General features: G+C 37.2%; 1 protein-coding gene across 3 annotated transcripts in view; it reads right to left on the minus strand.

Annotated features, from left to right (window-relative positions):
• ADARB2 (adenosine deaminase RNA specific B2 (inactive)) overlaps window positions 1-16,168 on the minus strand; it is a 693,422-nt gene that overhangs the window by 31,471 nt on the left and 645,783 nt on the right. For all 3 annotated transcript variants that reach the window (XM_007504707.2, XM_056799997.1, XM_007504706.2), the window contains one exon: window positions 7,416-7,584. In XM_007504707.2, coding sequence (XP_007504769.2) covers window positions 7,416-7,584 — 169 coding nt within the window. The remainder of the gene's footprint in view (window positions 1-7,415; window positions 7,585-16,168) is intronic.

Below are 16,168 nucleotides of genomic sequence, written 5' to 3' on the forward strand. Positions count from 1 at the left end.
AGCTACAACTTCCTGAGTGGAGTTCAACTTGGACTTCATCTTCTGGAGTTCTGAATTTGAGTTGGAGGCTGAAGAAGAATCTGCTGACTGGACCTGAGACCCTGTTCCTGGTGAGACAGCCCTTGAATTTCTTCCTTTGGACTGACATGTGGTGAGTGAAAAAACTGACTCCTTTCCTGGATTTTCTGAAAAGACTAGCTTCAGGAGAGGCCTACCTCTTGAGAGAGACTTCCCCTGGTCCTCAGTTTTGCTGAGGTCTCTCTGGCTAAGGACTAACTCTCCCTGCCTAGGTTGAGCCAGGGGTTGGGAGTAAATTACTTAGTGTCTAGGCCAGATATCTTACCCTATCCTCTCTCTCACTTTCTTAATTTACTCTTTCTATATTTTGTAAATAAATTGTAAATACATCTCTTTGGAATAAATTAAATTCCTGGCAATCCTAATTTTAAATATAATCCAGTTCAACCTTTTTAAAAAAAATTAACCCCTTTTCCCCCTTATACAGAGGTTAAGTGACTTGTGTAGAAGTAAGCATCTGAGGTCCAGATTTGTACCTAGGTTTTCCTGACTTTAGGCTCAGTGCTCAAAGGGACTGTATCTACAAATGATCAAAACAATGTTCATTTGCTTCACAAGTCGGTCAATTCAAAGAGGGGAGAGACTCGCCAAACTATTAGATAGCATGTTCACAGAATACCAAAATGCTACATTTCAACTTGGGTCTTCCTGATCCAATCTATTCACTATATTATTTGTTGTTCGGTCTTTTCAGTTGTATGTGATTACTTTTGAGCCAATTTGGGGTTTTCTTGGCAAAGATACTGGAACAATTTGGCATTTCCTTCTCTGGCTCATTTTATACATGAGGAAACTGAGGCAAACAGTATTAAGTGACTTACCCAGGGACATAAAGATAGTATCTGAGGCCAGATTTGAATTCAGGAAGATAAATTTTCCTGATTCCCGGGCTGGGTGCTCTATTCACTTTGCCATCTAGCTCCCTATCACTACGTTGTCCTGCTATATATACCTATGAATATTTACATACATATAAATATATATATATATATGTCCATCCATATACACACATATCATTATTACTATTCAACAGTATTTCTGAAGAGACAGGGAAAGAAGAGCCTCCTCTTCTGGATGGTGATGTAGTAGACAGAGGACTATAGACATGGAGTTAGGAAGACTTGAGTTCAAATCTGGCCTCGGATACTTACTGTGTGACCCTAAACAAGCTACTTAACCTTGGTTTGCCTCTATTTCTTCATCTGTAAAATGGTGATAATAATATCACCCACTTTTCAAGATTTATGAAGATCAAATGAGATAATATATCAAAAGTGCTTTGAAAAACTTATAGTGCTATGTAAATGCTAGCTATTATTATTGTTAATAATGAAGCTTTTTTTCTCTGAAGATCAAGAAGTAGAGAAATGGTTGCTAAGGGACCTCCAGAGTTGTGGTGTCCTTTGGTGCTTGATCATTTCTGGTGGCCCTCACTACTTCCTTCTCTGGATGCATTCATGTATCTTCTCAGATCGTACACCTAGAATTTGGGCCAATGGGCAGTGAAGGAGAGATTACACAAGAGGATTAATATACATTAAGCTTAATCAACAAGCATTTATTAAGCCTGGCATGACACTAGGCACCAAGGAAGAATGAAATAATCTCTCCCTTCAAAGAATGTGAGTAATTGAGCTCTAAATGTCAGAGTGGGAAGGAAGTTAAGAACTTGATAAATTCTTGTTTCCTAAGTTTATAAAGAAGAAAGTGAGGATGAAAAAAGTGAACCAACTTTTTCAACATCAAGCAGCTGGTTAGTAGCAAGAGTTGAAAAGTAGATCTCCTCTGAGTCTAAAGCTCATTTTCCATTTTGCCTTTCCTAAGGGAAGTATATATTGTATTAAGAAACTGGATTTAAAAAATTTCAGACTTGTGGTTTCATGACTGTAGGGAACTCCCAGTATGGAAACTCTCTCTATTGAAACAGGTAACAGCTAGGCATGAGCTGTTCTGAAGACTGTGGGGAAAAAGAGATCTGGGACATAAATGAATAAAAGCAAGGTTATAGTCCCAGAACATTCTTCCTAGTGAGAAATGGCATTCTTTCTGGATAAAGAAGTAGAGCTGAATTTTTAAAATCTCTCTGAGCCTCAGTTTTTTTGTGTATAAAATGAAGAGAATGGAAACAAACAGGGGCGGTTTTCTTCCCTTCCCTTCTTGTGCTCTTGGGCAAGTCACTTTAATTTTTGTATGCCTCAGTTTTTTCACTACTAAAAGGAAAGTATTGTATCATAAAAAACCTTGAGAAGGACATTTTTTTAAGGAAACTGGGAAACCTCTATAATAGACACAGAACAAAATTGGCAGGATGAGAATATTTTATAAAATGAGAATATTGTAGAGAAAAATAATTTTTAAAGACTTGAGAACTCTGACCAATGCAATTATAAACTACAAATCCAGAAGACTGATGCTGTAACGTGCCTTCTGTTTATTTAATTCATGACTGACTATTTGTGACCCTGTTTGGGTTTTTCTTGATAAAGATACTGGAGTGGTTTGCCATTTCTTTTTCCAGCTCATTTTCCAGATGAAGAACTGAGGCCAACGAGGTTAAGTGACTTGCCCAGGATCACACAGTAATAATCTTCCTGACTCAAAGTCCAGGACTTCTATCCACTATACTCCCTAGTTATGCAATGTGCCTCTTTTCTCCTTCCAAAGAAGATGGACTTAAAATGCATATTTCCTCTCCCTCTTTTATATACGTATTTTCAAGTATGGCCAATGTGAAAACTTATTTTTCTGGATTATGTATATTTATGATGAGAGATTTCTTTTTGATTTGGTCAAAGAAGGGTAGACATTGGATAGGACAGACTATAAATGAATTTAAATAAACTTATTTTAAAAAATTAGATCATTGAAATAGATGCTATGAATTTCCCTGTAGTTCCAAGTCTATTCCCATGAAGGTTCCCCGTTCTCACTTATGAAGGGGAAAACAAAGTCGTTTAGATGTTTCTTAGAACATTTGAAGCTAGAAGCAGAAGACAACTTGTCATCTGATCATTGGTGAGATCTTGCCTTTATCTTTCCCCTGTCTTTAATTTTTGAACCCCAGGAGAAGATGAGGGCCAGTTAGATGATGGGCTCAATTAACTAAACCCATCACCTTCATCCCTTAACACATCCTTCCACTGACATAACAACAGTTTTTATGGGAGTTAAAGAGAAAGTTCTAGCTATGAAGCTTGTAAAAGGAAGTATTTTGAAATACATCTCAGGAGACAGAAAAAAAGAATCGAAATCATTTTCTTACTGACTTGGAACATCAAGAAGTCTCCCAAAACATTTATATACATTCTTCTCTGTCAGTATTTATCTAATTACTCAATAGATCAATTAATTTATTTATAATCTTCAATGTACATTAAGTTTTTAACCTTGTAATGTTGTGGTAAGAAACCAACATTTTGGTATGTTATCAAAGTTTCTTAATATGCTTCAACATTATGCAAATTGTTATTTATGACATTCTGCACCCAGAATAGCAGTTGTTGCAGCCTCATGACTTTATTTTCTACTGTTTTAAAAACTGGTTAGCTATGTATAATAGCTTTCATTAGTATTTTGAAGGGAGTGCTGTGGAGTTGAAGGAATGTATATCTTGCTCCTATACCTTGTGGGTAAAAGAGTCCTTGTTGTAATGGATTCCAGTTCATTTTTAAATAATATGAGAGAGAATTAAGAAAGAGAATTACAAATGACATTCATCTCATGGATACATTATCTCTAATTAAAGATATAATTGTGCTAATTGATTGTCATTTAATTAAATAAGAAGTATGTGACATAGATGATGGAACAATTCAGTTTTAACCCTTTTTCCCCTTTAGCATTTGCTCAAATCAAAACTCTATTCAATAATAGAGGCAGTTAGAAATTTATAAATATAGATGAAAATGGCTCCCAAACAGCTTGTTGAATAAGATTGATTCCCTTGGAGAAATGGTCACAGTGTGAAACTTGGTGCTAAGCATCTCTTTTAGGATGCCTGGGGTACCAATGACATCTTAAGTTTCAGGGCTTCAATTTAAGCACTATCTAAAAATAATAAATATATTCACTCTTTTTTAAAAATAAAATTAACTTTATTTTTTCAATTATCAAGCACTTATTTTCATACCTTCATATAGTGTCTCCCCCAAATTAAAAAACCAAAAACAATGAAAAAGTAAAAGAAAACCCTCATAACAAACGTGCATAGTCAAACAAAACAAATTTGCTCATTGGCCATATCCAAAAATGTAGAAAATACTGTTCTCAATTCCAGTAGCAGTAAAGAAGGTTGGACTTGGGGAGCTTTAAGGATGAATTTCCCTTTTCTTTCCAGGGACCTTGGATATTCAATTGTTTACCATCATGCATTTGCTTATGTTTTGCTTTTTAATTTTTCTCACAATGATGTTTCAAGAAAATAGATTGTATTTATCCATTTATTAGTTCTCTTATTTATTCCACAAATAATGAATGGTACCAATAGAATGGAAGCTTTTTGAGGACAGAGTGGTTTGTTTTGTCTTTATGTGGTCAGTGCCTAGCATTGTCTTGGGTACGTAGTAAATGCTTCATAAAGACTTGTCAAATTAGATGCCTACAAATCTTAAGGAAACATTGTGAGGAATAGAAAGCAAAATGACACATGAACTCTAAACTGGATTCTATGAGGGAAAAATTATTTTTATCTTATGATACCTTGGACTTTGCATGGAGTCTGGTTTCAATGTTGTGAATATAGTTTATTCAACATTAGGAAGTATTCATAATACGGAAAAGTCTCAGAAGGATAGTGAAATGGTTTCTCATTCTAGCTTGGGAATGAGTGTAAAACCACTTCCATCTTTCTTTGGTACTTTTCCACCTTCCTGCCTCATCCTGTCCCTTTAGTATCCCATGTATCCTTTGATTGCACAAGGACCATTGGATTTTACTCCTGAGCTATCACTTTTTTGTCCTGCCTATTGACAGTTAGGTGATTGACTCTTCCACTTTATTCCCTGCACAGAATTTGTTTCTTTTGATCTGATTTTTAGATGAAGTGTCCTTTGTTCAATCTAAATTATCATAGGTCTAAGGTTGAATTTTTATATCTTTATAATTGGATAGAAAGTAACTAAATGTTTTATTATCTTTGAAATCCTTTCACAAATAAAGAATATCACAAAATGCTCAAGATCATCAATCATTAACATAACATGCTTCACCTGAAGGATAGTAAATATAGACCCATTCTAAAACAAATGCTTTGTTCAATTTAACTATCTGATATTGTGTTTAAGGGTCTGAGTTTCTCTGGTATCAATGGAGGCACAACTCATGCCATTGGATGTACTATGATCTCACCTACTATTGCCTTATTTGAACTATATTGTTTTCCAAAATCAGTAGCATCATTTTTATCATTGTCAATTGTTATTTGTCAAGAGATCTCTGGTGCATCTTGTGTTGAGTTTAATGCTCAGTAAATTAGTCTTCTTTGAGTTTAGGAGTTTAACAGAAATAGCCATTAACAGCACAAACCATCAAATTTCGGAGATATCCATCTCAGACCTGGCAGGTAAACCTGAGGAGTTTTGAGCTGGCAGGCAGTAGGAAAGAGTTTTGTGGGTTGTTCACTTGTGGATTTGGAAGGCAGGACATAAGGGGAATGAGTGTAACCAAGAGAAGATGGATACATCCAAAGAGAAGATGGCGTTCCCAGAAAGACAATGACAGATCTGGAATGGAGGATTTTTACCAACTAAAGAATTCCCTTTGAAAGTGAAATAAAAACTATTATAGGACTATGAACTAGCAAGTAAGTATAAAACCTTCATAAAGCATGGATTGGGGATCAGGGGACAAGGACAGAACAAAAAGAGAGAATAAGAAACAGAATAGAGACAAATAATGAAACAAAAATGATGAGATTGGGGATTGGGACTCTGAAAGAAAAATGTATAGGAGTAGTGGGTAATTCCTAGTTTGTAAAATAAACTTTCCACAGAATCTTTCCTGCTCTCTGATCTTTTGGAGGGCCATCATACTAGGAATGGGCTTACTTATATAGAAAGGTATGCTCCTTGAAGACAGGGACTGTTTTTGCCTTTCTTTTGTCTCCCTAATCCTTTTTAGTGACTGGCACATAGCAGGCACTTAATAAATGCTATTGGACTCAACTCAAAGCATAGGTTTCAAGTTTCCTTAAGGATTTCAGAGTTTGTTCACTGGATAAAAGCTGACTGACTGAACTGAAATGCAATCTTTATTTTAGTCTTTGCCCTGGCATCAGAACCCCCTCCCCCCCAAAAAAAAATTTCAGACTACAAAACTCTTTTGAATTTCTTAAGTTCTTGAGGTTGAAGGTTCACTTTAAAAATCCAGAAATGTTTCTTTTCCTCTGAGAAATGGATTTACTGTTTCTTTTTTGTTCTTCAATATTTGGAAACTTCTGAGAAGGAGCTATTGATGTGCAGAATTTTATTATACAAGTAGATTTTCTTAAAAAGAGAACCCGAGTTCATTGAGACGATATTACTATTGACAGGCCTATCAACAGCAAATATACTGCTGGTTTTGTAGCCTCTATTTAATTTACTGTCTATTGATGTTCAAAACCATAGAGACTGCAAAATTTCAATTCTAAGCCACTAATTTGTTTCATTTTTCTAGGGAACCAGAAACTTGATTTAGAAACCCTTTGGTATCTTTGAGCAGTAAAAGAATTTCAGTTGAACTGAAAATTGTTTTGATTTTTTCCCTCTTATCCTTTATGAATACATGAAAATATTATCAAGGATAATATCTTTTCTTCCTATTTTCTCTGCAAAGAAAAGCTATTTGATAACTGTACATCTCTTCCTAGCGTTTTACCTCTTCCCTCCCACTTTGATATAAAAATAAGTGCTTCAATTTATTTTATTTTAGTCATCTTATTAGTTCTTGTTAGAGTTGAGGTCAAACATGTATAGGGAGGGAAATGATGCTATTTTCTCTGTAGTCAGTGGCACTTTACCTTGAGGATTTTAAAATCTAAGTTCTCATGGGTTTAATGTTATATCTGAAATATAGTCTGAGAAATTATAGGCATATTAAGCATATAGCTAGTAAATGAGTAGTTAATTTGTTCTGAGATAGAAAATGCTGCAACAACACTAAAGACCAGAGCCAGTTCTGGAAAAAGTTGTGGAGCAATCTAGGTCTTACTTCCCATCTTCATGCCCTTCTCTTTTTTCTAGTACTTTTCTGAAGACTCCCTTTCTTTTGACAGAACAAGATCCCTTTAATTGGAGTATCTTTTTAGTAAATCTCCTTCTTCCTTTCATCCTCCCATCAAAAGGAAATTTGACCCTTACCTGGCAATCTTGTCTGTGCATGACATCGTGACAAGCTGTTCGCCTAGCAACACACCATCCCATGTTTGGACAGCATTGTGACACCGGACGGGAATGGTCCCTTCTCCTGATTCTATCTTCGTTCGTAGGTGTCCTCGGAACTTTCTGACGATGGGCCTGCTGCTATTCACTAGGAATTAAAAGTAGGAAGTGAGAGACAGCAACTGTAGAGAGCAAATAGTGATTAGTGATGCTTAGTTTCCAAAGAGATGTAAAAAAATGTTTCTTTGCTAGGAGGGGGCACAGAGAGAGTCTTTAAAGGATTCAAAAGATCAAATGAGGACAAAATGGGATTACCAGGTAGATTGGCTATAGAGTGAGGGAATTCAGAATCAGAATGGAAAAAAGTGGTAGTTTGGTTCATGGATGATCTAAGTAGTATAGCAGATGTAGGAGACAAGATAGATCTAGGTAGTAGCAGTGGGATGATACAGTGGGTGAGCTTAACTTGAGGTCAGGAAGACTGAAACTTCTAGCTGTGTGACCCCAAGCAATCCATTTAACATCTATCAGGATCAGTTTTACTTATTTATAAACTGGGAATGAGGAGGTGTTGGTTTAAGTCATTGGAAGGGTGGTATGAGAGGCTGAGGTTGAAGAAAGAACTTGGTAATAAAGAGTGAAGAATCAGCAGTGGGTCTTTATGACACCAGCTAAGCAGAGGAAGTTCAATCTTATTGGATAAGAACTTTAGCTCCAGATGCTGCTCTTTAGTACCCTCCTAGCTTCTCAGAGGTGATGCCTCTTAGAACTCTGTGCTGTTCTTTGATTCTCAATCTTGCCCTCCATGATATGATGAGAGGAGAATACAGAAAAGTGAAGGATAGGTACCATAGCTACTTTCTTATATAGGAAGAACCGGCTAGGTTGTTTGGTTTGCATTGCTCAGAGAGTCATTTGAACATGTTTACTGTGAGATCTATTATGATAGTGCAGTGCACCTCTGGGTGAATTGTCTAGATTGTGAATTCCTTGAGGGCAGGGACTGTCTGGTGCCTCTTTTTATATTCCCAGGTTTGGCACTGTGCCTTGAACATAGTAGGTGTTTAATGAATGTTTAATGACTGACAGGTGACAATTCCAATGACTCTTGAAGTTGCAGCTTTGCCATTGGGTGAAGGAGGACTATTTAGTCAAGTTAAGAGGTAATGGTATCTCAATATCCTTTAAAAATGTCTGTGGATATTGCATTTGGATATAGAAGAAAAGATGAATTGTCCTGCTGGAAAGTGGTAAAGATCACTAACTTTTTATTGAGCAGATGTCCCTGACTAGACCAAAGATATCAAAATCTACAGGCCAAACTTACCTTACCCAGAGAAAATGGGGTTTCTTCCCTCATGTACTTTCCTCACCAGGTTCCTGTAAGTGTGTGTCTTCTCTCTCCCAGAGATACCCAGTCTCTTGATGGGAGAGGGTGAATTAAGTTTATTTGCAGATTGGGGATTTTTTTTTAACATTTATGCATTTGCTTTAATATATAAGTATTTATTTTCTTATTTATTTTGCCCTAATTTTAAGTAAATGGTTATTTTTAACATGTAAAAGTATAAGATTATTCTAGAAATATAAGATACAAAGATTTAAAAAAATGATCTCTGTCATCGAAGAACTTTGATTATGTTTAGTGTGTATCCTATTAAATAAATCCAATAATCACCTTTTGGGGATAAAAACATTTAAAAGTGTATCATAATGAGTGCAAATGGAAACATATTGGTGGCGAGCAAGGGAGTTGAGAGCAACTGTTGCTCTCAACAGTTACTTCCAGTGCCCTGAAAGTATTCAAGCCAAATCAACAGGCATCTAATATGTAGCTACTCTGTGTCAGGCATGGAGCTAAGTAAAGCTACAAAGAAAGGCAAACATAATCTCTCTTTTCAAGGAGTTCATCATCTAATGGAGGACAAATGAAAAGAACTATGTCCAAACAACTAAATTTGGGTAAACTCATAAGGGAAAAGCATCAGAATTAAGGGGGGACCAGGAAAGGCTTCTGATGGAAAGCGGGGTGTTAGCCAAAACTTGAAGAAATCCAGGGAAGGTAAGAAATGGAGATGAGGAGGCAGAGAATTTGAGTGTAATTGTGTAGCAGATGTCTTTCCCTGGGAAGCTAGAGCTGTGAATGTGAGAGCAGGTTGGAGTGAGCAAAGAAGCCTAGTAAAGAGTATTACCTAGAAGGAAGTCTGTTCCTAGGAACCCCCTAGATATTTGCCTGCTGATTACCTTGTAGGGGTGGTCCCAATGATAAAGAAACATAGATCCAGAGAAAAGAGAATTGTCTAATGGAGCCAGGATTTATAGTGAAGTACATTGATTCTCTGAGATTTTTAGTCTTTGTTTCCTCACCTGTAAAATGGGAATAATACTAGTATCTACAGAGTTGCTGCAAGGATCAAATGAGATAACATGCTAATTGTGCTTTATGAAATAAAATTGCTATGTAAAATATCAGCTGTTAAGATTGGATTTGGTTACCTACTGATTGTAACAATGAAGATACTTAGCTCTTCCTTTATTGTGAAGATTGAATTGTAATCCCCAGTCTATTTTTTAGATTTTAACTCCCAAAAGTGTTAATTCAGTATTTGAAGTAGATATACCATTTTAATCTATAAAAAAGTAACTACTAAAGGTGTGAACTTACTACAAAAAGTGTGATATAACTAAAAAAAGTATAAACTAACCAAAAAAGGTATCAACTAAAAGAGTGGGCAGTCCTGGAGAGAGCATCTGCTGTGATTGGTAGATGGAAAATTTAGGGGAGGTGACACAAGAGAAAAAGATCTTTAAATAGAGGACCACAGAGGCCAGAAGAGATAGATGGAAGAACTCTTACTCAGAGTTGGACTGGAGGATCAATCAGTCTCGAGCTTGGAGTAAAGAAGAGTCACTTGGAGGAAAGACTGGAAGACAGACACTGGGACTTGACTGTGGAACTCAACCCTGGAGGAACTCGTGCAGGAGACTTCAGACTGCTTTTCTTTTAGACAGTCACCACGGTGAGTGAAAGGCTGACATAGTTTCCCTGCCTTTCTGGAGGTGTGAACCTCCAATAAAGGCCCATCATCTTGAGACTCTTTTCTGTGATTAGGGCCTTAGAATTTCTACTTGGCTCAGAGCAAGCCAGAGTTTCCTCTCTCTCCCTTTTTCTCTCCTCCTTAATATCTTTCCTCTATTGTAAAAATAAACTACCATAAATTCCATTCTACTTTAGTAATTCATTTTGGGATTTAGAAATTAAATTCCTGGCGACCACCAAAGTAAATATTCAGATCCAGACTATAAAAATTTTAACACAGTTAAGATTGTTGTTGTTGTTGTTATTTAGTGTTGGTAGTAGTAATAGTAAAACCAAAGTCCTTCCCACTATAATATGATTGTTTTGTATGTGGTGTGTGTGTGTGCATACACATATATAAAAACATGAAAATTATTCCTCCTCCTTTTTTTTAACAATTTCTAAAAAAATACCTTCCATCCCAGAATCAATACTGTGTATTGGTTCCATGGCAGAAGAGCAGCAAAGGGTAGACAATGGGCATTAAGTGATTTGCTCAGGGTCAGACAGCTAGAAAGTATCTGAGGCAATATTTGAACCCAGGACCTCCTATTTCTAAGCCTGGCTCTGAATCCACTGAACCACTTAGCTAAACCCATGATTCTACTCTTGATGATAGTTTACACAGGGAGGATAAAACTATGGTATTGAAATACTAATTTCTTTCTTTTCTTCCTTCCATTTTTCTTTTCCCTATTCTTACTTGCTTTAAAACTCAACTTAATAACCATCAGTGAAAAGAAATGTTTGAACGTATAAAATCCTTTATCTTTCTTGATTACACTCTTGAAACGTTGGTTGCTAAATTTAAGAAGAAAGAGATTTTATTCACAGGCTGTGCAAAAGTAAATTTCCCCTAGAAAAGACCTTAGACTCTAAATGTGCATGAAAACACTGAACCCGATTTGAATGAACAAGTTGTTTTCAGTGGTTATGCAGAATTTAGCTGGTGGGCATGATTTTTTTGCCTGAAGGGCCAGGTGGTTGAAATATTTCCAGGGAGTGTTTATTTGGGGACTTGTAAGTTACAGGCTGTAGTCCCTGGCTTCTCCCTTGTTCAGTTTGATCAATACCACTGTGAAGCTAAGTGTTTCTGATCTCGTGGTGCCAGTCCTCCCTTGGTGCATCTCAGCTAATTACAAACGGCATGAGGAAGTTGAAGATGCCACTTCAGCCTGAACAAAATGTCAATCCAACCAGAAATGGAAAGGGATTAATTTTAAATGTTTTGGAGTGAATTTATAGTTTTCCCAAGATAAGAAAGGGTACAAAACATCAGGGACTTGCCTGTTTTGTGCATACAAATGGCCCAGACTTAGAGGATCCTAGGAAATGATGGAGTCCTGGGTAGATCTTAGAGGGCAATGATCTTTCCTTTCAGAAAGAGGAGAAAAGGCTACAGAAAGAGAGCATAGGCTGCAGACCTAAGGAAAGTCCCCATTTACATTAATTTTCTGGGGGAAAAATCAAGAGTGCAAAGGAGCAAATAGTTGCACAAATAAAAACTCTCTGTCTAAATTACATATGTGATTGTTTCAATTGTCTCAGAGGAAAAAAAAGAATTAATCATCTTAGATTTAGGGCAGAGAGGTCCATCTAGACCAATTACCTCATCGCCCAGGTAAGGAAATTGAAGCTGAGAGAGGTGACTTGCCAAAGATCACACAGGTAGGAAGCAGAATAGCTGAATCAGTATTAGAACTCAGGTCCTTTTTTTCTAGAACCAACATTCTTTCCATTGCGCCATATTGGGATAGCAATAGAGAAAATGAATACAGGGAAGAAAGGAAGGAAACAAGCATTTATTAAGCAATTATTATGTTCAAGGCACTGTGCCAAGTACTTTACAAGCATCTCATTTGATCCTCATAGCAACCCTGGAAGGTGGGTGCTATTATGACTCCCATTTTGAAGAGGTTGAGAAAGTTGAGGAAACAGTCAGAGAGGTTAAGTGACTTGCTCAGAGCCCAAACAGCAAGTAAGTGTCTGAAGTAATAGTTGAACCTAGGTCTTTCTGACTGCAGGACCAGTATTCTAACCACTGCCACTTTGCTGCCTGTAATAGAGTAAAATTTTCATCTATAAAACTTTTAAACACATTTATTATTTAGGAATTAATATAAAAAGCTAATTATTATTACTTTTGTCTTATATTGAGTGAAATTCAGAGAGAATCAATCCTGGGAGGGGTAAATAGCCATTGGTTTTTTGTGTGCTGGTGTATAAAATATGTTTTTTAATAATTGAAATTATTGGTATACTATTACTGGTGCCTTATTCTCATCTTTTACAAAGGAGTTTAGATAGAGAATCTACTAAGCCAAATCACTATCCTGCTATTATTTCTTTATATTTAATGTTCTTTTCAAACAGATGTACAAAATAACTGCTTTTTTAGTTGAATAGAAGTATTGGGATGGCCACTCATCTTCTGTGGGCTCGCTGAAAGCAAACTTGGGACAGCTCCAGTACATACTGGACAATAGGGATGATATGTGCTTCTTGTTCCCACTTGGAACTAGACCTAAAATATCTTGGATTGCTATCAAGCTCATTTTTAAGGGCCTCTGGGGACAAAGACTTTCCAAGCACCCTTGGTGAGAGCTGAGCAAAATACGAGGATTCTGGGATTAGAGCCATTTGAAGGAGGTAGGTCCAGCTTGTAATATTGGGTCATAAGTTCAAAGCTGTTGAGCAGGGGTGCGGAAATGTTTAATATCCTCAAATCTCTTCCCAGTCTGGTACCTAGAGATCAGATCTCTTGCTGTGATTTTGGACCAGCTACAAATCCTAACAAAGCAGTTAGGACTGGCGTAGAATTCAGCATCTTGCTTCTCCAGACAGCAGGTCAGAGTACTTGATCTTTTAAGCTTTACGATTATAAAATATTGAAGAAACATCATTATGGAGTCCTCAGTTTCTCTATTAAAATCTCCTCCTGTTGTTTTTAATGTGACAGAGAAGTGACCCTATTCCAACACATCCTCCCCATCTGGAAAAGTTTTAGGTGATGGCCAAGTGACAAGTTGTGTATCTTTTATCCAAGCACCAGGCTGGCTAGGTACTCAATGGATTGCCATCCAAAGACTGGCCAACAGCTGCTGATCTCGCTGTCTCTCTTTTTTCTTTCTCTCCCTCCCTCCACCCTTTTCTTCCCTTTCCCTCTCTCTATAGATAGTTCTAGAACTATCTTTCTCTAGATTTATCTAAGCATATATATATGGGTATATATAAAACATTCACATACATAAGAATTCACAATTAGGTTTAGTAAGACTTTTACGTACGTGGGTGCTTAAATAAATAATTAAAATAATAAAAATATAAATAAAATAATAACATATAAATAAATAAAAAATAAAAAATGCATGGAATAATTTTTGAAGTATTAAAGATGCCTCATCCACTTCTTATTGATTCTTTGTCTTCATTGAGAGAAGGGAAAATATATCCCCTTTTCTGTCTGCACTCTTCAATTACCTTCGGAATTCAGTCTTGCAGCATGTTTGTGGATCCAATTGAGATGGGTACACTATTGAACATAAGCGTGTGTGCCTATGTGTGTGTGTGTTTGTATGAAAGCTATGGCACAGCTGTAGGTTAATAGAGAGGCAAGGAGGCAGCAGGCCCCATGTGGAGGAGATGCAATGGTGTGTTGCAGACCAAAAGAGGGAGTGAGGGAAAAATGAAGCCAAAGCCATCAAGGCAGAATAGCACATTGGCAGAAGAAAGTGAAGCAGCCCCTGGGGGCGGTGGAGGAAGGAGGTGTTGGGGGGAGGTGGAGCTGGCAAGCCATTCCATTCTGATGGATGCTTGAAATTCTGATGTTTTTTAACCTCATCACAAATTAATTGGTATAAATCCTGTCTCTCTATGAAGAATTAGTGTAACCGATCAAGGGCTTTTTTTTTAATATAGTCTTTCCATCTTTGATTGTGAAGACATGAAAATGACCATTTTGGAAAGGATGACAGGCCAGTGGGGGAGCGGACAGAGTGCTTACCCTGGCATTTGAAGACCTGACCTCAAATTCCCCTTCTGACAGTCACTCTTACCTGTGTGACCCCAGGCAAATCACTTACCCTTTCTGAATTTGTTTCCTTGTCTGTAAAATGAAACAGGTTAGACTTGATGGCTGAGGTAGGTCTCTTTTAGCTGTAGAGAGGAGGCTCTGCCATGTTTTTGTGTAAATCACAGCTTTTTGGCAGCCTGATGATGCCTCTGGACTTTCTCAAATAATGTTTAACAAATCGAAGGAAGTTGTGAATTTCAATTAGAGGTTAATGAAAATAGAAATGTTTTTTCACCCAAATTCATGGATGAAAAAAAATCTGTGGACACTTTTGTGGTGGTGAGACCTATTGAACAAAGTTAAGAAACCTTGGTATAGAGCTATTATCCTAGTCACCTTCCATTTTACCAGGAGTGAGTTCCTGAAGTACCAATTTTCAATCAATAGCATTTACTAAGAGATTACTGTGTGTCAGGGACTATGCCCTGCCCTGGGAATAAGCACATCAAATAAAAACTTTTCCTGTCCTTGAGGAGCATGCATTTTAATTGGGGAAAGGCAATATGGGCATCTATGGAGAACAGAGACAATAATATGTAGTGTGGGTGGGGTCCCTATTAAGTGTAAGAGGGCTGTGGGGCTTCATGAAGAAAATTGTGCTTGAGATGAAGCTTAAAGAAAACCAGGGATTCTAAGAGGCAGAGGCCAGGAGGGAATTTGTTCTCACCTATTAGCTCTTAAGCTTTCCAATATTTATTGGGGGGTAAGTGGAGCTTGAGGGATAGGACACTTCCTGAGAATAGAGTGTAACTTTTCTACATGCTCTAAACTCTTCACAGTTCATGGTTCTGTGCCATCTACATCCACAGCATGAGAAATGTGTTATGGTTGCTTGTTAAGAATGGCAAACAGTCCTAGAATGAGGAGGAATTTTTGAAGCTTTAATCCAGACCCACAAAGAGCTGGAATTCTTGACCTTGTCAACCACAGATGATTAAGTCATGAACAAATCCTTTTGCTCATTTGAAAAAACTTCTATCTCCTAGACTGCTCCACCTCTCCACCATTAACTAATGGCAGTATCCTCATTGTCTATAAATTTGGATTAATCTCTGGTCATCCATATCATTCCTAGGCCCAGTCTTTTAAAAAGTAAAAAAAAAGGGGGCAGCTGGGTAGCTCAGTGGATTGAGAGCCAGGCCTAGAGATGGGAGGTCCTAGGTTCAAATCCGGCCTCAGCCACTTCCTAGCTGTGTGACCCTGGGCAAGTCACTTGACCCCCATTGCCTAGCCCTTACCACTCTTCTGCCTTGGAGCCAATACACAGTATTGACTCCAAGACAGAAGGTAAGGGTTTAAAAAAAAAGTAAAAAAAATATTTAATAAAGTATGGGTGGATAATATTTGCATTTGAATTAGGGAGAGGATAAGCCTCTCTTTCAGAGGGTCTTTAAGAAAACTATTATAGAAAGTCCCCTAAATAATAGTGTCTTCCTCAAGAGATGCCATCTACCTCATCCTGACTCCTCTCAAAGGCCTTTAAAGGCAAAGGAAGAAACATCAGAGCTAATTCTTCATCAATAGAAAAAGGAGAAATAAAATCCAAGTTATAAATACTCCAAGAGCCTTGCCTTCTCAGAG

Source organism: Monodelphis domestica, chromosome 5 (assembly GCF_027887165.1).
Source record: "Monodelphis domestica isolate mMonDom1 chromosome 5, mMonDom1.pri, whole genome shotgun sequence".
NCBI classification, from domain to species: domain Eukaryota; kingdom Metazoa; phylum Chordata; class Mammalia; order Didelphimorphia; family Didelphidae; genus Monodelphis; species Monodelphis domestica.